This window comes from Pseudoliparis swirei, chromosome 11 (genome assembly GCF_029220125.1).
Source record: "Pseudoliparis swirei isolate HS2019 ecotype Mariana Trench chromosome 11, NWPU_hadal_v1, whole genome shotgun sequence".
Taxonomy (NCBI): Eukaryota; Metazoa; Chordata; class Actinopteri; order Perciformes; family Liparidae; genus Pseudoliparis; species Pseudoliparis swirei.
In genome coordinates this window covers 5,681,954-5,707,678 of record NC_079398.1, presented here as the reverse complement: position 1 = coordinate 5,707,678, position 25,725 = coordinate 5,681,954, and the positions used below count along the sequence as shown (strand labels likewise).

Genomic DNA, 25,725 nt, shown 5'->3' with positions numbered 1-25,725 from the left:
TTTTTTCTGTCAAGAAGGGATGCCGAATGAAAAATAAAATCAACTTCTTTGCTTTTTACTGTACTACTACATCTCAGAGTTACATATAGTACTTTACTGGACCACACCTCAGAGGTACATATTGTACTTTTACTGTAGTATATCTCAGAAGTACAAATTGTACTACTAAACCTCAGAGTTGCATATTTACTGTTGTACTTTCCACAGGTACATGTTGTACTTTTACTGCACTACATGACAGCGGTACAGTGGGTATGGAAAGTATTCAGAACCCTTTAAATTGTTCACTCTTTCATTGCAGCCATTTTCTAACATAAAAAAGTTCATTTTATTTCTCATTCATGTAGACTCAGCACCCCATCTTGACAGAAAAAATCAGAAATGTAGAAATGTTTGCAAATTTATTAAATAAAAACTGAAATAAGTATTCAGAACCTTTGCTGTGACACTCATATTTCACTCACATGCTGTCCATTTCTTCTGATTGTAAATATTCATCTGAATTATTGAAGGGACTGTTATGTCTAGGTCTCTGTAAACTTCAGAATAAACAGCACAGCAGCTGAAATATGGGCCTGATAAAACAATATCATGTCTGCATTTCAAGGCTCGCTACACACCCAACAGAATTCAACATTCAGACTTGCCATCAGTATTTAAAGTAAACCTTTTCTGATCTTAGCAAATGGCTGCAATGAAACAACGAGTTAACATTTTAAAAGGGGTCTGAATACTTTGCGTACCCACTGTATGTTCCTCTGAACAAGACCAGCCAACAAAAGCATTCAAGAGCAGCACCACACAGATCAGTCAGCAGTGACACACTGAACCGCTTCTTTGCCCGCTTTGAAACACGCCACAGCGGAGAAGAACCAGCCCAAGGAGGAAGAGCAGACACTCTTCCTCCAGCACCACCAGGTGAGGTCTGCTCTTTGTAACACAGTAAAAATACAATATGTACCTCTGATGTAACACAGTAACAATACAATATGTACCTCTGATGTAGTACAGTAACAATACAATATGTACCTCTGATGTAACACAGTAACAATACAATATGAACCTCTGATGTAATACAGTAACAATACAATATGTACCTCTGATGTAGTACAGTAACAATACAATATGTACCTCTGATGTAGTACAGTAACAATACAATATGTACTTCTGATGTAGTACAGTAACAATACAATATGTACCTCTGATGTAACACAGTAACAATACAATATGTACCTGCGAGATGTATCGTAGTAAAAAGTATGACCGTGTTTAAATACTGCAGTACAGTACCTGTAACTCTACCTCAGTACATGATGTGAATACTTCCTCCAGAACTGGTTCCATCAGGTTAACGTGATAAACAAAGAGAACCCACCTGCTCGTTGCAACCGGACTTCCGGGTTGAACACGGCGTGCAGCAGCTTCCGGTGCCGCTCGTTCTCCTCTTTTAAACTACACAGTTCCTCCTCGTACTCTGCGATCGTTCCTTCAAACAGCCCGCAGATCTCCTGCGCAGCCGCAGTGAGTCGCTGGTTGACTAAACCTCTCAGCATTTGGGCTTTAGACATTTTCACGAGCTCAGAAACGTTTCCTCCAGACAGCTCCGTTAAAAACGCTCCGCTCGGTGTCGCTCGGCTCCGCTCGGGTCCGTGTATCTCCTGCTGGCACGATGACGTCATGAGCTCCGCAGGACACGAGGACACAATCCGGACGTTTCCGATGAAGCGGAGCAACACAGAGTCGCTCGCACAGGGTCACGTGGGCATCGTGGGCGATGAGACGCGCCGTTTAGTCTCCAGAGTCGCTGCGACTCGCGCCGTGTGGCCGAGTTCCGTCTCCGTCTCCTTCCTGTTGCCACGCGACGCGAGCTTCGTGAGTCTGAGGTTACACTTACTACAAAGTCCACTTCAACACGTGTGTCCGCACATCCGGGCTCTGGTGGGCAGCGACGTGTCCTTTGTCTCGAGGCTTCCACACGAGGCGCCAGGAAGATGTTTCGTGAAGCGGGTGTCGAGAACTGTTGTTGGCGGCGTATGTGACTGTGTGAGCCGGCGTACCACGTGACCGATTCAAGCTGGTTGGTATTTGGTGCTCGATTCATTAAGTGTAATTAAAGCTGGGATTCCCAATACTTTTCTGTGGACTCTTGACTGTGCGCATTTGTTTGCAAAGTATTCAAACTTCTTTTACCACGATGGAAGCAGCAAGAAGGCAAAGTTCACTCTGTCTGAAACATTTTAGAGCTGATCTCTCCTACGTAAGGGATGCACATCGTATGTCTTTAGTAAATATTACTCCATCCAGCTTCATCTGTGCCTGTGAAAAGGGTATTTCATAAAACACCTGTGGGTATGTTGATATTTTCAATAAAAATATATAAATTGGTGTATAGTAACATCAACTGATCTCCCGAATGTATTCCACTTCTCTTTTTTGACCCTGTCATTGTATCATAAAGTCAAAGTCAAAGACAGAAAACACTGGACAGCGCCCGAGGTTTGATCAGGGAGGAAGACATCGTAATCTGTAGATTGAGAAGTAACCACTAAGCTTCATGGTGCAAGAGCTGCAGCAGTGGCTTCATGACACCGACTGTACATAGAAAGCTCCCCTCAAGGGCGCTAGAGATCTGAGGGCTCAAATATAAAAAACACATTACTCAACCTTTTGTTTCAAGTCCTTCCTCAATCTCACCACTGGAGCCGACTCTCCTCCGGCTTGAGGGTTGTTTGCTCTCCTCACAGGACACCAGGAGGAAGATCACAGCAGACACACCCAGTAATTATTATTAAATTGATCTAAAGAGGATGAAGGAAATTGAAGTCAGCGTCAAATAATATCAGTATATTATAACATTAACCCGATGGAGCTGATTGATTCTGATCCTCTATTCAAAAGTTAAATCATGTCATTTTATATTTGATGAATCTGAAGAGTTCTTCTTAAAAGATTAAATAATCAACACAGAATAACTCAGAAATCGTCCATGGACACTGCTCCATTGAAGGCGTGTCAGCCAAGACAGTCCAACAATGTTCCGTGCCTTCAGCATCAGGAGCTTCTCGACCACCAAGTGACTTTGCCGAGGGTTGGTGAACCACTCCCAGTCTTCAGGGCTGCCTCTCCAGTGGACGCTGGCGGGTTTCAGGCTCCACTCAAAGTGCTCTTTCCACGATGCGGCAGTGGCCCCCATCCACAATAGTGGTCTCCTGCTGACCACCAGGGGTAGCTACTCTGGACATATAAATATATGCTTCATATTTATAAAGCTATTCTCTACTGACTGACCACCAGGGGCAGGAATCCTCCTGGTTGTATAGAAATCTATATGCTTCATGTAAGCTGTATTCTCTCTGCTGACCACCGAGGGACGATTCCTCTGGTTGTATGAAGTATATGCTTCATGTCTTCTGGCTGTATTCTCTGACCACCAGGGCAGCTCCATGGTTGTATAAATATATACTTCCATGTGTTAAAGCTGTATTCTCTCCACTTTGACCTTTTTGAGACGATTCACTCTGGTTGTATAAAGTCTATGCTTCTGGATTAAACCCTGTCTGTTCCTGCAGCCCTCCCTAGACAGATGGGGTCTGACAGCGTGGTTCTGCTGAACCCGGTGGAAGAAGTGTGATACCAATACACAGATATGAATGTAGTGGCACTCCGTCTAGTTCTGGTTCTTCTGTACCACGCTTTTGAGATCAGTCTTTAAAGCTAACAATTGGCTTGGTAAGTAGTTTCACTTTAAAATAGTGTTTACTTAAAAACGTACATAGTACATGGTCACGGTCAAAAAACTATGTCGCTTCCAACAACTCTGAACTCAAAATTCTGACTGACAGTCAACACAGCTGTTATACTAGCGTAGCATCTGATTAAACATTCAGACAAATTGTTAAACTTTCAAATACAAAACTAAACTGAAGCAGACTCGTTAGAAAACATACGCCGCATATCACAAGATTAGGCATTGGATATGAACATTTGGCATTAGTTACGTACCAATTGGACCATCTGCCGATACTATGGTAAAAGATGTTGACCTTTCCATGACCTTGACCTTGACCCGATTGATCCCAAAATCTAATCAAATGAGTCCCCGGATATGTAATCATCCCACCGATTCCATGTGATTCAAAGAAGATTTGACCTGTTCGCGACCTTTGACCTTGACCTTGATCGATCCAAAGGGATCTAATCCTTTGGTCCCGATATGCCTGATGACGTATGTGATGACGAGCTGCTGTACCACGTGACCGATTCAGGAAAATGGTTCGTATTTGGTGCTGATTAGAAATAAAGTGTAATTAAAGCGCAATTGATTCCCAATTAACATTTGTGACTTGACTTTATTGCGCATTTGTTTGCAAAGTATTCAAACTTCTTTTTACGATGGAAAGCAGCAAGAAGTATTTATATTCTCTAAGCATTTTGAGCCGATCTCTCCTCGTAAGGGATGCACACTGCAATAATAACTGGTAAACATATATCCATCCAGCTTCATCTGTGCCTCGTGAAAGGTATTTAGGCACTGTGGGTATGTTGATATTTTTTCAATAAAATGTATAAATTGGTGTCCATAGTAACATAAGAAGAAGTTCCTGGAATGTGTTTCACTTTCTTTGCCCTGTCATTGTATCATAAAGAGTCAAAGTCAAGACAGAAAACACTGACATGCCTGGTGGTTTGATCCCAGGGAGGAGAGAATGTAATCTGATAGGTTTGGAGGAAGTAACCACTGAGCTAAAACCAGTGCAAGAGCTGCAGCAGGAAAGTGGCTTCATGAATATATAGATCAGTATAAGAAGCTCCTCAAGGGGGAAGCTAGAGATCCAGGAGACTCAAATATAAAAACAATATTTACTCAACCTTTTTGTTCAAGTCCTCATCAAATCTCTACCACTGACGACTCTCTCCTTGAGGGTTGTTTGCTCTCACAGGACACCAGGAGGGGAAGATGTTTGTGATACTACTTCAGTAAATTATTATTAAATTGATCTAAAAGAGGATGAAGGTAAGTCAGCGTCAACAATACTAGTATTATATTATAACATTATTATAAAAGTGAGGCTGATTGATCTTGATCCTCTATTCCAAAAGTTAAATTGTCATTTATGTTGATGAATCTGAAGAGTTATACTTTAAAGAAAGTTGAAATAGTAAACACAGAATAACTCAGAAATCAGTCCATGGACACTGCTCCATTAAGAGTATGTCAGCCAGACAATTCAGAATGTTCAGCTACTTGCATCCAAAGGAGCCGCATCACCTTAGTGACCTTCCTTTGGGCTAGGGGTTTGGGTGAACCTCTCAGTCTTCAGGAGCTGCTCTCTCCAGTGGACATGTTGGCCGGTTTATGAGCCCCCAAAGTGCTCTTTCCACCGGTCGACGATGTGGCCCCCATCCACAAATAGTGGTCTCTGCTGACCACCAGGGGCTAGTCCTCCACAGAGCAGAAGTCTATGCTTCATGTGTTGTGCTGTATTCTCTCTGCTGACCACCAGACGATTCTCTGGCGATAGAAGTATATGCTTCATGTTAAGCTGTACTTTTCTCCCACCACCAGGGGCGACTTTCAAGTGCTAGAAGTATATGCTCATGTTAAAGCTGTATTTCTCTGCTGACCACCAGGGACGATTCCTCTGGTTGTATAGTTCATGCTTCATGGATAAACCCTGTCTTGTTCCGCAGCCCTCCCTGAACCCATAGATGGGGAATTTGATTGACGTGGTTTCTGCTGAACCGGTGAGCGTGTGACAATACATGAATTATGAATGTGGCACTGGCTCAGTTCTGGTTCTTCTGTACCACGCTTTTGAGATCAGTCTTTAAAAGCTTTGTCAATTGAAACGCGAGTGACAAGTAGTTTCATACAAAATGATGTTTACTTAAAACGATAAGTACATGGTCACACGGTCAAAAACCATATCGCCTAAATAACTCTGAACTCAAACACTGACAGTCCAACAACAGCTGTTATACTGACGTGATCGGTCATCTGATTGAAGCTATATCTGACAAACGCTGTCAAAATACAAAACTAAATTAGAAACGGCACTGCAGATGATACCGTGACATCACAAGATTAAGTATTAATTATGAAGATTATGGCATTAAAGGTAATGCCAATTCGACAAAATGTATCGCAAGTTATGGTAAAAAAAAAAAAAAGATGTTGACCTTCTATGACCTTTGACTTTGACCCGATTGATCCCAAAATCTAACTAAATGGTCCCCGGATAATAAACCAATCATCCCACAAAATTCCATGTGGATTCAAGAAGACGGACTTGTTCATGACCTTTGACTCTTGACCTTTGGACCCATCGATCCCAAAATCTATAAATCAACTGGTCCCCGGATAATAAACAATCATCCCACCAAATTTCATGCGATTTGGTTCATTTTTTGAGTTTTATGAACAACACGATACAAATAAATAATATCGCGATTAAAACAGTTCTCCACATTTTCAATGCGAAGGTAAATATATATGTTAAACTAAACATTCTTTCAAATCATAATGAAAAGGGTTTATATTCAGTTACCTTTATTCTTTCAAATCATAATGAAAAGGGTTTATATTCAGTTACCTTTTAAATCTTTTTTAAAGACTAAATTATTATAACAAATGAAATCATGCCATTTGGCTCTTACATTACATCCCTAATTGGTAATTTGAGGTCGGGAGGACTAAGCAATTATACTCAAACATTATAACAACAAAGCTTTTACAAATACTTCCAACTGTCCATCGCAACTTATTAAACAAGTATCTTCATGATATGGCTCTTCCAACATATGGCCTCTTCAATAAACAACAGCTTTGTTTACTAGCTATTCTTTCCAGGAGTGCTGGTTTTAGTCTTTTATCTTCACTCTTCTCACTGTTCTATCTCGAGTCTGGCAATGGGTTTCCATTAAACCTTCCCCATGAGCTGCGTGGACGTGGAGAGAACTGTCCACTAGTAGCTTTAATATTCCGGTCATGAAGTTTCTTCTAGGCTTCCGCCATTTCTGGTGCTCCTGTAGAAGTGGAAGATACTCATGTGTCCATCTGGTCCAGAATAAATCCACGAAATATTGGACTTGTTTCCATCTTCTTCTTGTGTATGTGTCATCTTTGCTGAATATGCCGGGAGGCATGCTGGGGTTTTTTCTTTCTTCCTGTGCTGTTTTAATTTTGACTTTTCAGGGTCCTTTTCAGATTGATGGATTGTTTGTGAAAACTCTTTTCTTTCTTCTTTCAGTTTCAACAGAGTTTCCTTTACTTTCAAAATCCAGGCTACTGATCTTTTCATCTTATGACAATCTGAATGGTAGTTTATCAGTTCCTCTGCTTCAATGGTTTCCATATGTCTTCTTTGACTTTGGATTATGTTGACTGTGGACTTTAAGTTCTTGGCTTCCAGATCGCTGGTTGGAAGGCTTTCTTCTTTTCTGTCTGGCTGCTCTGGCCAAGTCACTTTCACTGTTCAACAAAAAGCTGGGTCTGCTGATCCAGGTTCTCCTGCCAGAACAAGGTTAACACACTGCCTTCAGGCCTCAAGCTAGCTTGATCTGGCATGTTTCTCTAATAGCTTTCTTAGCAGACAGGTTATGCGCTGTTCCTTATTGCAACGATCGGGTTGTTGGAGCATTTTGACCTTCTGCCTCGAGGAGGGCAAAATCCAACATGCGTAATGACCACTCTGAATGTTGGTTGTCTTCTGCACAGGAATGCAAACAATGCTCGTCCTCCTCGGACATCTCTTTCTTTGTCATCGTACTTCCGGCTCCTGTAAAATCAGTGTTGTACGTCTCGACTAGGAAGTTTCTCTTCCATCACGGAGGGATCCCATTCACTGAAAAGAGGTGACTCACTCTTCTTTCAGTTCTTTTCTTATGGGTCCGCTCACCACCCAGCCAATGGCGGGTCTTGACAAAATCTGACCCTCCATCTTGACTGTTGATGATGTGCGCGGGCTCCATTGCTCTTGAAGCAATTTGGTGCCATCCGTAGGCCTACTGTCAGCTTGTATCCTCCCATGCAAACCCACTTCACCACAGGTAAGGCCACTTCTTGGCTGGACAGTCTGACTGCTTCGTGTATGTTTCCAGAGTGCCAGATATGTTCTCTTGTGTGTGAACACCTTCACTTGAGTCAATGAAGCTGGTGTCTTCCCATCCGCACACATCAAGGTCTAGAGATAAGCTAAACTCGTTCATGAGCTTTGAAGTTCTTCAGGGTTTTGTCTTGTCCCAAGGTTGCTGAGAAATAGTATTCAAATATCGGTTTTCCTTACATTCAGTTCGTTTCGTTGTAGGTCTTCGCGTGCAGAAGGTTGCTAATAGCTGCTCCTGGGTCTAAGAAGGCGTGAGTGTTTCTACACCACTTGGTACTCTTCTTTGATTCAATTTTCAATGGGTACTCTTGACAACACATGACATTCAGCTTCTCCAGCCCCTGCTGGAGGCTCTCTCGCAGACTTGTTGGAGACCAGAAACGATGATAATGACACTTGCTTAGCTTCACATGAGAGCATCTTCTTTCTTTCAGGCACAGTGAATCCTTTCTTGATTATGTGCAGAATAATCTCGGATGCTTAACCACATTCTTTACATTCACTTCTTCTATTACAGAATTGCTGAGATGGCTGCAGGCATTAAACATCCAGAAACAGAAACACAAACTTTGACTCTTCAAGAAGTCCACCTAAGTTCTTTGTGTGGCTGAGTTTTGATTGTACTGCATGCAGCAAGAGTGTGAGGACTGCTGGCAAGGTATAAGACACGGCTTATCGGAGGCGCCAGGGTTTTGCTTTGAGGGGTCAGCTGGGCTCCAGCATGCTTACAGAATTGAGGCCTCTGCTTTCTTCTGCTGAAACATTGGTGGCTAAGCTTCCCACTTATTTCTTTCTTTGGGGATACCTCTCGATTCTGTTCTTGTTTCCCACTGGCAGATGGGCAGGCGGCTGTCTGAGTATATTACCAAAGAGTGGATCTGATATTTTAGCTTGATGGGGTCACGTATTTCACCAAGTCAGCAAACTTTGCTCTTCTGCCACTCGCTTTTGATATCAGCTACAAAGTTACGTTTCAACATTCTCTCATTTTGTACATGCAATTTGGACAACATTGTCCGTAGATTGGTAGGGTTGTCCATCTCCTCAAGTATTCAATGTCCATCATGTAGTGTTGAGACATCCAATCAGAACATTACATTAAATAAGTTACTCAGTGCGCCCTTTCATCCTTTGACCTCACTTGCGGCCATTTTAAGTGCTTTATCAATACTCTTGGCGCTGGCAATCAAAGAGAATTCGGCCCCCGTCCCGCGTGCTTATGAAGTCACGCTTTGCTTCAAGGTAGCTCTTTGCTTTGTGTCATATGGAATTGCAGCTGCGGACAGGCTCTTAAATTCACTGGCCAGGGTCCCATCCCCAAGAAGTACAATTGATCCTGTTCATTGTCATTTCATGTTCTCTATCAAGATGTTGGCAACGCTCTGATGAAAGACTTGAACTGCAGCGCATAGCGACGCCTTGGAACACAGGAATGTCCTACTGTTGGTAGCTGAGACAGCTGTTTAAGTTGTTTTACAAGTACCTGTGATTACATCTCTGCCTTTGCATGACTTTTTTTAGTATGTCATCACTTCTGTCCACTTGAGTGTTAGACTGATGACTTGGCTGAGCTGAGCGTGACGGTGATGGTCATGCGAGTGCACATTGATGGTTGAATGTGAACGTTTGTATTGAAACAGCTTGTTGCGCGTGTATCCTTATGCTAACCCTTTCCTTCTCCACTTTCCTAAATTGTAATTGTTGCACCGGCGTATATGGTAACTGTAACCATCTTCAGAATCTTTCATATTCTTCCTTCTTTAAGCACCTTTAATTTTGCTTGACTTTCAGCTAATGCTACATTTTCATCTCTAATTCTTCCTTTTCAGCTTTGGGACTTCTAGCAGATTTAGAATTCAAGCTCTTGCTTTTTCTTCAGTGCTGCAGCACGCTCTAGCAGGCTGCATGTTGTTGTGCTTCCTTGTCTAACCCGTGTTGATGGAAAAACACGTGACAATGCTATGTTACGTATGACTTACTTGTGTTCCACATAGGCTACCACCTTCTGCATTTCTATCTCCTGCTCTGGAAATACTGTCAATGCGGTCTAACAGCTTCTGCAGGTTATCCACTACTATCAAATTCCTTGCTGTACATTTTCCATTACAGCACTGGAAAAGGATTCATGCACAACTGCTATCCATCTTTTAGGTTTCTTTCATAAATTCTCTGGTTGGTGCCATTTTCATTTCAAACCAATTATCCTGGTCAAATGTTCTTTCATCCTCTATCTAAAAGATTTGCAACTTCACTGTTAGGGAGACTTTGAACTCTCCTACCAACTCTGCAAAATCGTTTTCCATCCCATCTTGCACCATTTTGGGCGTTTCCAGCATCACCTCATTAGTATCTCAAACTGTCTTAATACACAGGTTTTGTCAGGACTTCCTAATTTCGTCTCCTCCTCAATACAGCCAAATGTATTTCTGCAACCTGGTTTTCTAATGCCTTCTCCGTTGGCCGTGATCTTCCACGCCGTCCCTGGCTACATCCTCCATACCTCTCTTCCCATCAACCATCAGTACCATCGTGACACGTAGCTGGAAAGTAGTGCTCAGCTGTGGCGTCTCGTTCCAAAAAAGCTCTTTTCTTTCGGAACTTTCTCTCTAAAAACGAAAGCCCAAAAACAAATTTTCAAAAACAGCTTCCTCAAAAATCGCATAAAACCTCCGTGATTGGGACTGAATATGGCTTATTCATCGACTTGTAGGTTCTCGAAGCGGTGCATCACGTTGCTAAGGCCTCAGCATTGAGCAGTTACAGACCATTTCTCCAACCTCAAAACATTCTTTGATATCTTCATAATACTCAAAGCAAAAGGAGTTGACACTTGACCTCAGAATGTCATAATGGATTCAGAGGTCCGACGTTAGCTTGGCAGTCCATTTACGGTGACGCAGCTGCAGATCACGCTCCTGCGTGCAGTATTAGTAACAGCTCCATGGATCACTCCGTTCCCCGTAGCCTCCAGCCGCTTAGCTTCCAGCCCGCGGCACGCTAGCTCGTTCTACCTGATCCAGGTAATCCAGCCAAGCTCGGCTCGACCAGCTGAGTTTTTTACTAAATTGTAGTGGCACTCCGCCTAGTTCTGGTTCTTCGTGTACCCACACCTATTGAGATCAGTCTTTAAAAGCTATTAATTGACACCATGAGTGACACAAGTAGTTTCATACAAAATTATGTATTTACTTAAAAATCGTATAGTACACGGTCACACGGTCCTGCGGTACCATGTCAAGCTTCACTTCCAACAACTCTAAAGCTCAAACCGACACCACTCACAGTCCAACACAGCTGTATACTGGCGTAGTACGGACGCTCATCTGATTGGAAGCTTACATTCAGACAAATTATTAAGCTTTCAAATACAATACTAAATTTATATATGTTAAACTAAACATTCTTTCAAATCCATAATGAAAAGGATTTATATTCAGTTACCTTAAAATCTTTTAAATCTTTTTATTATAACAAATGAAATCATAAATGAAATATTACATTTGGCTCTGTTAAATGACCTCTCCTTCCCTTGTCCAGATCTCCACAGTTACATATTGGAGCTGGGTCGAACTTCACCTCTCTACCAAAATGTGACGTTCTTCACTAATAAATGTGGCACATCCTCCCTGACCACCCTCCCCTATCACACCTAACACACGCATATCCAGCTAGTTCAAGTCCTTAAATTCGGTTTTAACCATGTTTCCTGTATGCGGCGACATCTGGGTTTAGACAGAATATCCTCAATATATTTTGAATTCTTGTCCATTTGCCAACAACTCCCGAAGACCCATTGTGTAAATTTAATATGATGACAACCCGTGAGTTAATTCCTTGTTAACGTCTGTTTCTAAGCTCTTCCTGTACCGCCATCCCAGTTATTCCGTGAATATTAAGATCTTGCTGCACTTTTACTATTATTTCAATTTTTCTCAGATCTCGCCTTGAAAGGCAGTTAACCACTTCTGCCATGAAAAAGCAAGTTCTCCTCATTACCATTATATCTCATTTTTGACTCTTGTCATTTTATTCTTTGAGTTCTTCCTTACTCTTCTTTTCTCTGACTCTTTGCTGCTTCTGCATATATATTCTTTTCCTCACTGCCATACCACTTCCTTCCTCATTCACACCCCAGACACACTGTTCACTTGGAATGTCTTCTGTAGCTACATTTCATAGTCATGTTTCCCCCACATTTCCTCTTTGTCCTTTAGCTGAATATCTACTTTTCATTCACCTCATTGTACATAACTCACTCATCTTAGATCCCCACATACTGAGCAGAACATTTCTTCATCTGAGCACTGCCTGTACCCTTTCTCCACCTCTCTTCCTCACTTTTCCTATAACTTTGCCCCTTTAATACTTCTCTCAGTTTATTCTTTCCACTGGGATCCCATACAGCCAACGTCTCTGTAACTTTACGCCTTAACCACTATTCACACTGCTCATTGTTCTTTGCCCTCGTCACACTGTAAACCTCCTCAGCAGCACCTTCGATCCTCTACCCTTTCTCCTCCTGAGTCAGGCCACCCTTATTTTCTGTCATTTCCTCCTTAACTATATTTTCTCCTTCTCTGCTCTTCTCCCTTCCTCCTCTTTTCTCTCTTTCTCCACAGATCACCCACACTCCTTGTTTCTTATTCCCCACTCAGTCCAGCTATGTAATCCATTTCCTCACTCCCACCTCTCTTCACTCTGCCTCCCATCTTGGCCATACAGGTCATTTGCACTCTGCTTCCTCCAACTTTCTCCTTATCACCGTCCCTTCGCACTCTGCAGCAGCGACAGCCTCGCTTCTCCCGTCTTGTTGTCTCTCCCGCAGCCGGCTGTACCACGTGACCGATTCAGTGGTCTATTTTGCTCTTGAAATGTGTCATTAAAGCAACCCCTCCTTCTGTCTCTCATCGATGTTTTTTCACTACTACATACTGCAACCTCTGCTCTTTTCATTCTCCCATCCAATCAGAGGTATTATATCACATATCGCCCAATGTTCCTTCACTTGTGGACACTATTTTTTGCTATTTTTCACCCTCCTCCCACTTCTCTCTCTCAGACCCTACGAATGTAGTTTCTTCTTACTGCTCCCCGTCCTGTACCCTCTCCTATTGTCAGTCCAGTCATGTGACATTTCATCATCAATAATATAGTCCAGTTAATGTTGTGATTGTCTTTCAGCATTTGCCTAACTGTATTGCCAACTCCCTTTTAAAGCCAGCAAACTTTCCACTCTTGTGTAGTGGGTCATGATCTGCAGCAAGAAAATTATGCATGTAATGTCAAAACTACAATGTTTTCTTTGAGTGGCTCCCTATTTGAAGAGATAAAGTTTCATTTTGACATGAAGATCATTTTAATATCTATGGTCCATTAAGCACTTAGTCCTCTGAATGTGTGAATATTTTTATATCTGGATCACATGACCACATCTTTTATAATGTGCATATTTTCAATATTTAAAAATTTTATTCATAAAATGAATGTAATTTACATTGCATCATTCAGACATTATTCCTATAATATTTTATATCAAAAATTCACAAAAGCAAATTTTCAGGAGGCTTCATCAATATATATATTATATATATTATATATATATTATATATATATATGTATATTATATATATACATAATATACATATATATATGTATATATGTACTGCATATGTATATATCTGTTATATATAATTATATATATATATATATATATTAGCGCCACCTGGTGATGGACTTTCCTTCTGTTTGACGTTGACATGTTGAATAGTCAGACTAAAGGTCGAGGCTGGTGTGTTCTGTTGTTGTTGGATGACCCAAGACAATAATATTATAATATATAATAAACCCTGAACCCTCAAAGGCTCATTGACGTCACCTGTTAACCATGAGCGACCGGGCCTTTTGCTCGGCAGCGCCACGCTTGTGGAACGGTCTCCCTGACCACCTGAGGGCAACTCAGACACTGAACTCTTTTAAGACTGGCCTCAAAACCTTTTTATTCAGGAAGGCATTTTTTACCTTGAGTTAATTTATTGTCAGCTATTACATTCTTATTTTTTATTTTTATGGGTTGCTTTAACTATGTTTTAATCGGTTTTATTTGTTTTTACTATATGTGTGGCACTCTGAGATTCTTTGAAGGAAGAGTGCGATAAAAATGAAATGCATTATTATTATTATTATTATTATTATTATTATTATTATTAAGAGCTTGAGTGTGGGAGACTGGAGGGCTTGACTACATCCCGTTACCATGACAACATGACAGCATATTGTGTATATATCGTGGCGTTTGTGGTCAAATCTAAGAGCCAATCAGCTCTCCGTGACGACAGCGAGGCGTTTCCCATCATGCACTACATCCAACTGCGCATGCGTCGTTCAAAGATGGAGTCCGAGGAGCCTCCGGTGTCGGTCTCCGTGTCTCTGGGAGAAAAGATGAGGCTGTTGGTGAAGCAGCGAGTCCACGCGGCCGTTGAAGAGTCTTCTGGGCTGTTGGACACATTGACAGCAGCTTATGAGGACACCGTGTCTCCGCTTAGAGAACACGAGCGACACGCATCAGGTGGGTGCTTCTTCTTCGTTGTTCCGGGTCTCCAGGCCGCGTGGTACGGGGTCTGCACGTGGAGACTGCGGTCAACTCAGCCGACACTTACATTTCTGAGCCCCTATAGACTGATGTTCACGGTAAACGCATCGATCGGGAGCGCGAGGGTTTGATAAAGTTAGCGGAAAGAACCACGTGAAACAACATCCGTTTTTCAAAATAAGATGTCGACAAATCAAACACTAACATATAAATGTAAACAATGAACTGATTTTGTATCTTTATAGATCGTTTCTGAGATTTAGCTTAAATTATGCTAACATTAAAACATTTTTACTGTACCAAGGAAGAGTTTATAAAAATAAGTCAGACTTTTGTATGTTAAAAAAAGTCCTGTATATAGATTTCCCCAAGAGTTCCAGGAAATGAATGATGCAGATGTGTTCCATACATATCTGAAATCCCCGACAATAGCAATCAAACAATTTTAACGTATCAATTAGGACATTTTTCAAAGTAAAAGATGTAAGAAATCTGTAATTACTTTAATGTTTGAGGTGCTTTATATATGTATTTCCTCATCGTCCGAGGCAATAATGCTATACAATAAATAGAATGCTTCAATCGACTAAATTATGCTAAAATTAAAACATTTTTACTGTACCGGGGGGGGGCAAGTGACTTTTTTTTCTCTCTGCTCTGACGCACGCAGACACGCCGGCATCGGAGCTCTGCGGCGCGAGAAGGAGAGCGGAGAAGGAGAAGTGTTAGCGCGACACGTAGAGACAGAGTGACATGCTGTGTAGAGACGACCAACAACAGACGTTTAGTTTAAGAAAAGAACAAAGAAGTCTTTAAGAAAAGGACCTTAAATTACTTCTGCTGTAATCTGGCGCAAAAGAGAAAATTATAGGGTGGCGGCGGAGATTCCAGGGGCGGGCGCCACCCTGTTATAATGACAGGGAAACACTGGCTTCCCTGTGAAGTCGTAACGACACGTTGTAGATTGGGACCTCGTGTCGGCAAAGTATGGTCCTTCGACGTGAGCGAATAAACCAATGTCACTTGACTCAACATCATCAGATCCAATCCAAACTCCACATGTGTGATGAAACTCTGCAGTCTAATTTTTTATTTTAATAGTAGCGCCACCTACTGGTAATAGGAAGTACATGTTTATCATACTTTTGCTTGCTTCTCTTAGTAGGTCAATCAGATCGGCTTCAAATTTGTTCCACACAAACCTGTCATTGTCAAGATGTCAGCACACGAAGGGTTTTACGTTCGGTGTTGTGCTGTTGCCATGGCAATCCATTCTTCACATCAAACAACGAAGGGGCTTTGGAGGGACTAAACATGCTCCCTGTGTAACTAAACTTGGCACACACAGAAGCAAAGATGTAGTTACAGTGTTTCCCCTCTCATTATAACAGGGTGGTGCCCCACCTCCCAAAATCTCCGCCCGCCAGCCTGTAATTTTCTCTATCGCGCCAGATTACAGCAGAAGTAATTTAAGGTCCTTTTCTTAAAGACGTCTTTGTTCTTTTCTTAAACTAAGCGTCTGTTGTTGGTCATCTCTACACAGCAGCATGTCACTCTGTCTCTACGTGTCGCGCTAACACTTCTCGGCTCTCCGTCTCGCGCGCCGCAGAGCTCCGATGCCGGCGTGTCTGCGCGCATCGGAGTAGAGCAAAAGAAAAGTCACTTGCCCCAACCCCCCCACCCCCCGTCGACAACTTGTTGACCTCTCGTAAGTTTGCAGGTATGTGAACACCAACATGTTTCAAGTGTTTGTGTCTGTGGGTCGGGTCCCGCCCCCCTGAAGCTGTAAACCAAGGGGAAACACTGAGTTACCAGATAGGATTTTTATTACACTTAAATAAACAATAAACAAATGCAAAGACAGTTATTTAACAATATATTCTGTAGTAGTTGGAATTATACTGTGTTACAACTGGCCCTTTGAGGGCAGCCATGAGGCTGATGTGCCCACGGTGAAAATGAGTTTGACACCCCTGCTCTAGACCTTTCTTCAGCATTTGACACATTGAACCACCAGATCCTTATTTCCTCCCTTCATGACCTGGTATCTCAGGCACTGCACTCTCCCTCTTCCCATCCGACCTCAACGACCGCACTTACCAGGTAACTTGGAGAGGATCTGTGTGTGAACCTTGCCCTCTCACTACTGGGGCCCCTCAAGGCTCCCTCCTGTGTCCCTTCTTCCTCTCACTACTGGCGTCCCTCAAGGCTCCGGCCTGGGTTCCCTCCTCTTCCTCTCACTACTGGCGCCCCTCAAGGCTCTGTCCTGGGTCCCTCCTCTTCTCTGTGTTCACTAATTCTCTTGGGCCTGTCCTTTGCTGGCGAGACATCAGGACAGCAGAAAGCAGGGTGTCCGCGGGTCCTTAAAAAGTCTTAAGTCTTAAATTGCTTTTCCTAAAAATAAGGCCTTAAAAAGTCTTAAATTCAGATTGGATTGGTCTTAAATTTTTTTGGGTGTCGTGTCATTACGAATATGAGGCAATCTGTTCCGCCAGGTCCGTTTTTTGTCCGGCCGCCTCTGGGTGTCTCTGGTGTCACGGGACCACGCCTTCTCTTAAAGGGGCCCCAGATTCGGTCAAGAAGTGGACCAGTGAGGCTCTGGAGGATCTACGGGCGTGCTTGGACTGTACTGACTGGGATGTCTTCAGGACTGCTACCAACAGCCTGGATGAGTACACAGAGGCTGTAACTTCCACATCAGCTTCTGTGAGGACAGCTGTATTCCATCCAGCTCCAGGGTGAGTTATAACAACGACAAACCCTGGTTCACAGCGGAGCTCAGGAAGCTAAGACTGCAGAAGGACCAGGCATTCAGGAGTGGGGACAAGGACCTGTACACAGAGTCCAAATACAGGTTTAGCAAGGCGGTGAGAGATGCTAACCGCCTGTACTCTGAGAAACTGCAACAGCAGCTCTCAGCAAACGACTCTGCTTCTGTCTGGAGAGGGCTCAGGCAGATCACCAACTACAAGCCCAAATCACCCCACTCCATGAACAATGTGCTTCTGGCAGACGAGCTAAATGAGTTCTACTGCCGCTTTGAAAGACAATGGAGCAGTCCTGAGACCATCCCCACAGCCCCATCAACAAGCCACAGACCATCAGCCCACCCTCCCCAGCCCATCAGGGCTCACACCTCTGGAGCACCCTCCATCAACTCAGCGACGACCTCGTCATCCTGGAGAGACGCCAACAGGCTGTTCAAAAGCAGAACCCCGCAAAGCAGCGGGCCCGGACTCCTCCCCTCCACCCTGAAGCACTGTGCTGACCAGCTGTCTCCGTGTTCACCGACATCTTCAACACCTCCCTGGAGACATGCCACGTTCCAGCCTGCTTCAAGGCCTCCACCATCATCCCGTCCCCAAAAACCCAAGATCACAGGACTCAATGACTACAGGCCCATCGCCCTGACCTCTGTGGTCATGAAGTCCTTTGAACGCTGGTCCTGTCACACCTCAAGACCATCACCGACCCACTCCTGGACCCCTGCAGTTCGCCTACAGAGCCAACAGGTCTGCAGACGATGCAGTCAACATGGCCCTTCACTACATCCTCCAGCATCTGGACTCCCGAGGAACCTCGCCAGGATCCTGTTTGTGGACTTCAGCTCTGCTTTCAATACAATCATCCCGTCCCTGCTGCAGGACAAGCTCTCCCAGCTGCACGTGCCCGACTCCACCTGCAGGTGGATCACAGACTTCCTGACCGACAGGAAGCAGCACGTGAGGCTGGGGAAACACGTCTCAGGCTCCCGGACCACCAGCACGGGTTCCCCCCAAGGCTGTGTTCTCTCCCTCTGCTGTTCTCCTGTACACCAACAGCTGCACCTCCAGTCACCAGTCCGTCAAGCTCCTAAAGTTCATGGATGACACCACCCTCATTGGATTCATCTCTGGTGGGACGAGACCGCCTACAGGTGGGAGACTGACCACCTGGTGACCTGGTGCAGCCAGAACAACCTGGAGCTCAACGCTCTAAAGACAGTGGAGATGGTTGTGGATTTCAGGAGGAATGCAGCCCCACCCGCCCTCTCATCCTGTGTGACTCCCCCGACGCTGTGAGTCCTACCGCTTCCTGGGCTCCATCATCTCCCAGGACCTCAAGTGGGAGCTGAACATCGGCTCCATCACCAAGAAGGCCCAGCAGAGGATGTTCTTCCTGAGGCAGCTGAGGAAATTCAACCTGCCAGGGAGAATGATGGTACAATTCTACACGGCCATCGTTGAGTCCATCATCTGCTCCTCCATCACCGTCTGGCACCCTGCAGCCACAGCCAAAGACAAGCGCAGGCTGCAGAGTATCATCCGCTCGGCCGAGCGGGTTATCGGCTGCAATCTGCCTTCCCTCCAGGTCCTGTTCACTTCCAGGTCACTGAAGCGGGCCGAAAAGATTGTCGCTGACCCCTCCCACCCTGGACACTCCCTGTTCGAGTCCCTCCTCGGGAGGAGGCTGCGTCCATCATGACCAAGACCACCCGCCACACCAAAGCTTTTTCCGGCGGTCGGGCTCATCAATGGACCCGGACTGACTGACTGTCACCCCCAGGACTACCACCTCTTCTTCCACCTTCCTCTCTCCTCCTTCTTCCCCCTCCTTCCTCTTCCTCCTCCTCACTCCTCCTCCCTCCTCCTTCTTCTTCCCTCCTCCACACACGTCACTTTAACATGCACTTTAACTAAAACACACCACTTGAAGCACACACCCAAACACTTCACATTATTTGTTGTCTTTCTGTCGTGTTGATTGTTGTTTGTTTGTCATGTCCAAATGTTGCACCTTCCACCAAAAAAAATTCCTCGTTTGTTTGTGAAAACATTCCTGGCAATAAAACTGTTTCTGATTCTGATTCTGATCCCCTACAACGTGAAGCATCTGCTAGTTTAGAAAACATGGCAGGATGCAAGTTCAACAACGGTTTGAAAAGAACGAGTGTTTCTGGTCACGGTCGGTGAAATGCTTCTGAAGCTGCGTTATGTGTCGCGAGACTTTCCAGCGGTGGAATCTCACGTAGAGCAAGAAGCACAGAGACTAGCGAAGGCCGCCAGCAGCCCGCGGGGCTAGCTCCTGCTCCGCCGCGAGCTCCTGCTCCGCCGCCCGCAACAACGTCAACGCTACAACGCTGGAGGTCACCGGAGGAAATCCAGCGCCGTGTAATGAAGAGCTCATCACCGAAGTCCAACGCTGCAGTGCGTTCTTCATTCTGTTCCACGAGACTCTGGACCAGACCACCGCGAGCAGACAGCTGGACTTCATGTGCTATTGGTGAAATGACCAGGTCGTCAGGATCCTGTGGAGCTCATGGGCCATGACACGCCCAGGACCTACTTCAGCATCTCAAAGTAAGTCTGCCATAAATATATATGTATTAACTAACCTCATGTATATGAGTATGTGTTTCATATAGTTAAGCTTTACTCGTGTGTCAAGTTAATAACAGCTATGCATAGGCGCACTACACATTAATTAGACTAATTAAAAATAGTTTTAGAATGGTAGTAGAGTGGTGTTTACCTGTCAATATGTCTACATAGTGTTCACTCGGCTCAAGGGATGGCTCACGTTGCTTAATTTGAAAAAATAGTTTTCATTCATATTTATCCAGTCTGACATTAATCTGAAGTGGTGGTGTCATGAAGAGATGTGGTGACTGTTGTTTGGCTAATGTCTGCCTTTTTTCTTTCTTTTTCCCAGGAGAATGGACCAAATGTCAACTGGAAGTTTTTATATTAATAGATACAGTTTGAAAAGGATTGTTTTCCTAGTATATTCACAAAAGCTCAGGAGTAGACATGAACCTGTGCACAAACATCCATCACATAGAGACATAAGAACTCACACACACACACACACATACATTCTATTATGTAAATGAATTTGCATTTTAAAAGCAGCTGGAATTGTTATTTATGTTATTTTATAGATTTTTTTGTTCAAAAGGAACTATGTTGCCCGTATTTTTAAAATATATTTACTTGATGTTATAAGCATTTGTTCATGGGACTTAAATGTTCTGAACATGTATTAATAAATATAATTTACAACAGCAATGACATTTGTGTTATCCTTTTGCATTACACCATACTGTTAATTTTAAACAGACATCAGTATGTTTACTTTGAATTAATTAATTTAGATTAATGTATATTTCCATCGTAAGTTAGGTCTTAAATTTTATTTAGACGTGGTCTTAAAAAGTCTTAAATTTCACTGGTTTATTCCTGTAGACACCCTGAGAAAGTCTCTACATCTTCCGCAAACTACACACATCTTTTCCGACTATACCTTGAATAAAAATTAGGGCTGTCAGCGTTAACGCATTAATCTATGCGATTAATTTGGCCGCGTTAACGCACTAAAATATTTTAACGCAACTTTGTTTACTTCCGGTGTTCGTTGAAGTTTTTACACTGTCTCCGTTTTTAAAACAATTATTTCTCCGCGATAATAAGGAGCAGAAATCAGTTTAACTCGTGGATGAATCAGTCGGGTTTCCTCCTCCGCTCCTTCCTCCCGTCTCCCCCTCTGATACACAGAGGAACGGAGGGGCGACGTGTCAGGGGACGCGCGGAAAGAACTCGTCACACGAAACCTTCAACGTGATTGGTCAATCCGTTTGTCTGTCAACATTTCGGGAAAAAAACAACCAATGATCACTCAGTAAATCACAAAGGACCTCCCACCTCACAGGTGAGGCTCATTAGCAGCCTGTCAGTCAGAGAACCAGAGGACACGCGTGAGGACAATGAGGCTCATTTCAGAGCTGAGATTGTTCTGGAATGTTTGATGTATAACACGTGGGGGTGTGTCACATGCAAAAGACTTTAAACGGTGAATTTAATTTATTTTGTAAAATGTATAAAATGCCCCAGCCTCCAGAGGGTTAACGTGACATATGTGAATGTCAGTCAGTTACCAAGGCCACTGGTTCTGCTGCTGTTCAGTGTTAAAGATGACAGGACCAATGGGGTCTCAATATATATATATTTTTTTACTAATCTGATGTTTCACTGAAGAAACAATTTATCATCCACGATATTAAATACCTCACTGGCACTTTATAGGTAGGAGCCTCTTTGAAAACACAGCTCTGTGTGAAGATTTGTCTTTAAAAAGAAGGAACAAACTTTTAATCGCGATTAATTAATCGCAATTTCAAAATGTGCGATTAATTAGTTAAATTTTTTTAATCGATTGACAGCCCTAATAAAAATAGATTAGCATTTCAGTGGCACTTGAATTGCACTTACTTATGGAATTACTTATTGTATTATGGTATTTTTGTAGTTTGACTTTCTGGAAGAAATGTTACTTTCTTTATTGTTCTGAGTTTGTACTCGTGGTTGAATTCACTTATTGTAAGTCGATTTGGATAAAAGTGTCTGCTACATAACATGTAATGTTATTCTTTTGATTTAGAGGTCATGCTTCTCTCATACACAACTAATTCACAGATGTGTCTGTGATATACTTCTTGAATAAATAACTTTAATATGAGATTCATAAGATGTATAAATGTATGTTACTATTGTCCACAGATGTCCAGCAGCTGTTGGTGGTTAAAGAAGAGGTTCTTTCTGAGCAGCAGGTCTGGAGCTCCAGTCTGGACCAGGTGCATCCAGAGCCCCCGCTAGTTAAAGAGGAACAGGAGGACCAGGAGAACCCTGAGCCCCCCCACATTAAAGAGGAACAGGAGGACCAAGAGAACCCTGAGCCCCCCTACATTAAAGAGGAACAGGAGGACCAGGAGAACCCAGAGCCCCCCCACATTAAAGAGGACCAGGAGAACCCAGTGCCCCCCCACATTAAAGAGGAACAGGAGAACCCAGAGCCCCCCCACATTAAAGAGGAACAGGAGGAACTCTGGACCAGTCAGGAGGGAGAGCAGCTTCAAGGGCTGGAGGAGGCTGGTCTCAAGTTCTCATTCACTCCTGTGAAGCTGAAGAGGAAGGTCAGTCCTCTCAGCTTCATCAAAGACAAACTGAACAGATGGAAATAGAAGCTGATGGAGATGATTGTGGAGGACCAGAACCAGCCAGAAATGCAGATCCAGATAGACCTCCAGATCCTGATGAAAAGACTGGAGACTCTTCAGAACCAGATACTGATGACTCTGTTGATTGGAAAAAGACCAGAGAACCTCAACCAGGTTTAAACTCTCAGAATAATGATGATATTTCTGTCAGTGATTCAAAATGTAGTTCTAGTGAAAAACTTTTCAGCTGCTCAATCTGTAAAACATCTTTTGCGCAGAGCAGTCATTTAAAAAGACACATGTTAACTCACACAGGAGAGAAACCTTTCAGCTGCTCAGTCTGTAAAACATGTTTTACAGAGAGGGGACATTTAAATAGACACATGTTAATTCACACAGGAGAGAAACCTTTCAGCTGCTCAGTCTGTAAAACATGTTTTGCACGGAGCAGTCATTTAAAGAGACACATGTTAACTCACACAGGAGAGAAACCGTTTAGCTGCTCAGTCTGTAAAAGATGTTTTACACTGAACAGTCATTTAAAGAAACACATGTTAACTCACACAGGAGAGAAACCGTTTAGCTGCTCAGTCTGTAAAACATGTTTTAGCGAGAGAGGAACTTTAAAGAGACACATGTTAACTCACACAGGAGAGAAACCTTTCAGCTGCTCAGTCTGTAAAACATGTTTTACACGGAGCAGTGATTTAAAGAGACACATGTTAACTCACACAGGAGAGAACCCTTTTTAGTTGTTCTTGTTTTGGTAAAGTTGACATTTATTCCACTCCCTCACTTGTCCCTCGTTGATCACCGTTCTGACTTGGGATTAATGGATGTCAGGATCAGTTAAACATGAATTAATTAGGCAAACCAAAAGCTGGAGACGGCAATGAAAAGATGCTTAGGACGAAGATGTACTGAGAACGGAGTTAAATGAAGAATTTGGGAATTTCAATCAGAGATGAGGCATAAAGTCCACCTCCTCTCGTCCCACCTGCACTCTGTTTTGTGGTGCAACCATAAAGTAATGCTCGATTCAGAGAAACAATGGAGTCAATCTGTAAAGATGTGGGCACAACAGTCAGAATATGTGTTCTCCGACATATTTCATGCCCATCTGAATTATTGTACACAAATCTATGTACAGGTTATTTGTGAATGTAGAAACAGTGACAATGAAAATATGATTCCATGTTTATGCCAAAAAAAATAGCCGGACACTGCAGGGAATCAAACCCCATCCCAGTAAAGCAGGAGTACCATTACCAGTGCCTTGTTTTATTTTTGAGGCTTGTGGGTTATATCTTTTCCATCACTTTTTTTTTTTAAAGAACTTTTTATTTTGCATTTTCCACAAACAGATTATTCCTTGACATCGAAAAATATATATATATATATATCTACAACAAAATAAAATCAGCACATGTCCAAATCCATCTATATCCACATACACACCCGGCAAACATTCCCACCCATCCCCTCCCACATGTTTATACTTCTACATCTACCCTCCAAGAGTAGGACCCAATGAGGAGGGAGGGAAGGACCAAACAATCAAACTACATACAACCAAATGGTAAGCATTAAATACAAAGTGAAATAACTAAAGAAAAGTAAAAGGCATCAATGTGAAAAATAAAATAAAGAAATCAACAGACATTCATTTCATACCCAGATTTTTCATAGACCTCTTTGTTTTGCAGTTGCACTCTATGTGTACAGCCTCAACCCCTCTCAGTTATAACATCTACATCCAATATCGACTAGATATAATGTCACGTCCATCTTCTTGTGAAGATATCTAATGTCATTTGTAGTTTTGCAGTCATTTTTTCCATTGTATGGACCTGTTTTAATCTCCGTCTACACTGAGTTATGGTTGGTGGTTTTGCATCTTTCCAGTTCAGAGTTATTGTTTTTCTGGCAATCATTAAAAGTATACGTAGAATATACCTCAGATTGGTGTCCCCTAAATCTCTTCACTTCAATGATTCTATTGATTTCTTTTTAAATATTTTTCCAAAAACCTTTGACTACTGGGCAGTCCCAAAAGATATGCGTGTGATCTCCTATTCCACATTTTCTCCAGCATAATGGAGCTGAAGGATCCTTCACATATGAAGAGATTACAAGAGGTGTATTAAAATATCTGATTTTTAGTTTCCAATCAAATTCTTTCCATAATTGGCTCTTGATTCCTTTATGACATTTATTGTACAGATCTTCCCATGTTGCATCTTCAATTATAACATTTATTTCCAACTCTCACTTTTCCTTGATGTTCAATGTATTTTGTGTTCTGTCAGCTGTAAGCCTTCTATATATGTGGGAGACGTGTTTTTAGTTGGAAAGCCGTTTTCTGCTATCCTAATAAAATAGTCTTCCATTACATTAGTTTTTTTTTAAACTAACTGTCTGTCTTTATGGTTTGTAATGTTGTGTCTCATTTGAAGGTATCTATGCAGGTCCTTTGATGGAAGTGTATATTGTTCTTGCAGCTGAGAAAATGATTTGAGTTCTGTTCCATCAAATAATTGATTGATGGTTTTAAGACCTTTTACAGCCCACTGTCTAAATCCACCATCCCACATCGAGGGAGGGAATTATGTTGCCTACAAGTGGCATAGCCCTTGAGAGTGAGCTGGGTCCTTCAAGCTTCTTTTTAAGTATTGTCCAAATCTTCAGTGTGTGTCTTATCCATTTGTTTTTTAAATTTATTTTGTTAAATGATTTGATATCAATAAAAGGCAATGTTGATATAGATATACCCTTAGCTGTGCTCTGTTCTCTCTGGGTCCCTCCTGTCTCCTGGTCATTTCCAATCCATGCCACTATAGCTGTTAGTTGTGCTGCCCAATAATATAGTTTCAGGTTTGGTAGGCCGAGACCTCCTTTTTCTTTGGGTAGAAGCAGTGTTTTCAGTCTTATTCTGGGTTTCTTATTCTGCCAGATGCATTTTGAGATTAGTTTATTTCACATATTGAAGATGGAAACTGGTACTGCCACTGGTAGAGACTGAAACACATTAATTTTCACCGTCTCCGCTCGACCAAACA

General features: G+C 42.7%; 1 protein-coding gene across 2 annotated transcripts in view; it reads left to right on the top strand.

The window, feature by feature from the left end:
• The window catches only part of LOC130201139 (gastrula zinc finger protein XlCGF71.1-like), a 66,445-nt gene extending 41,009 nt beyond the window's left edge, over window positions 1-25,436 (top strand). Inside the window, exons 1-2 of one of the 2 annotated variants that reach the window (XM_056425866.1) lie at window positions 14,520-14,670; window positions 22,230-25,436. In XM_056425866.1, coding sequence (XP_056281841.1) covers window positions 22,681-23,418 — 738 coding nt within the window. In that variant the 5' untranslated portion in view covers window positions 14,520-14,670; window positions 22,230-22,680 and the 3' untranslated portion in view covers window positions 23,419-25,436. Of the gene's footprint in view, window positions 1-14,519; window positions 14,671-22,229 lie in introns of those variants that run through there. The other variant, XM_056425867.1, reaches the window with a different exon arrangement.
• Window positions 25,437-25,725: the final 289 nt, after the last annotated feature.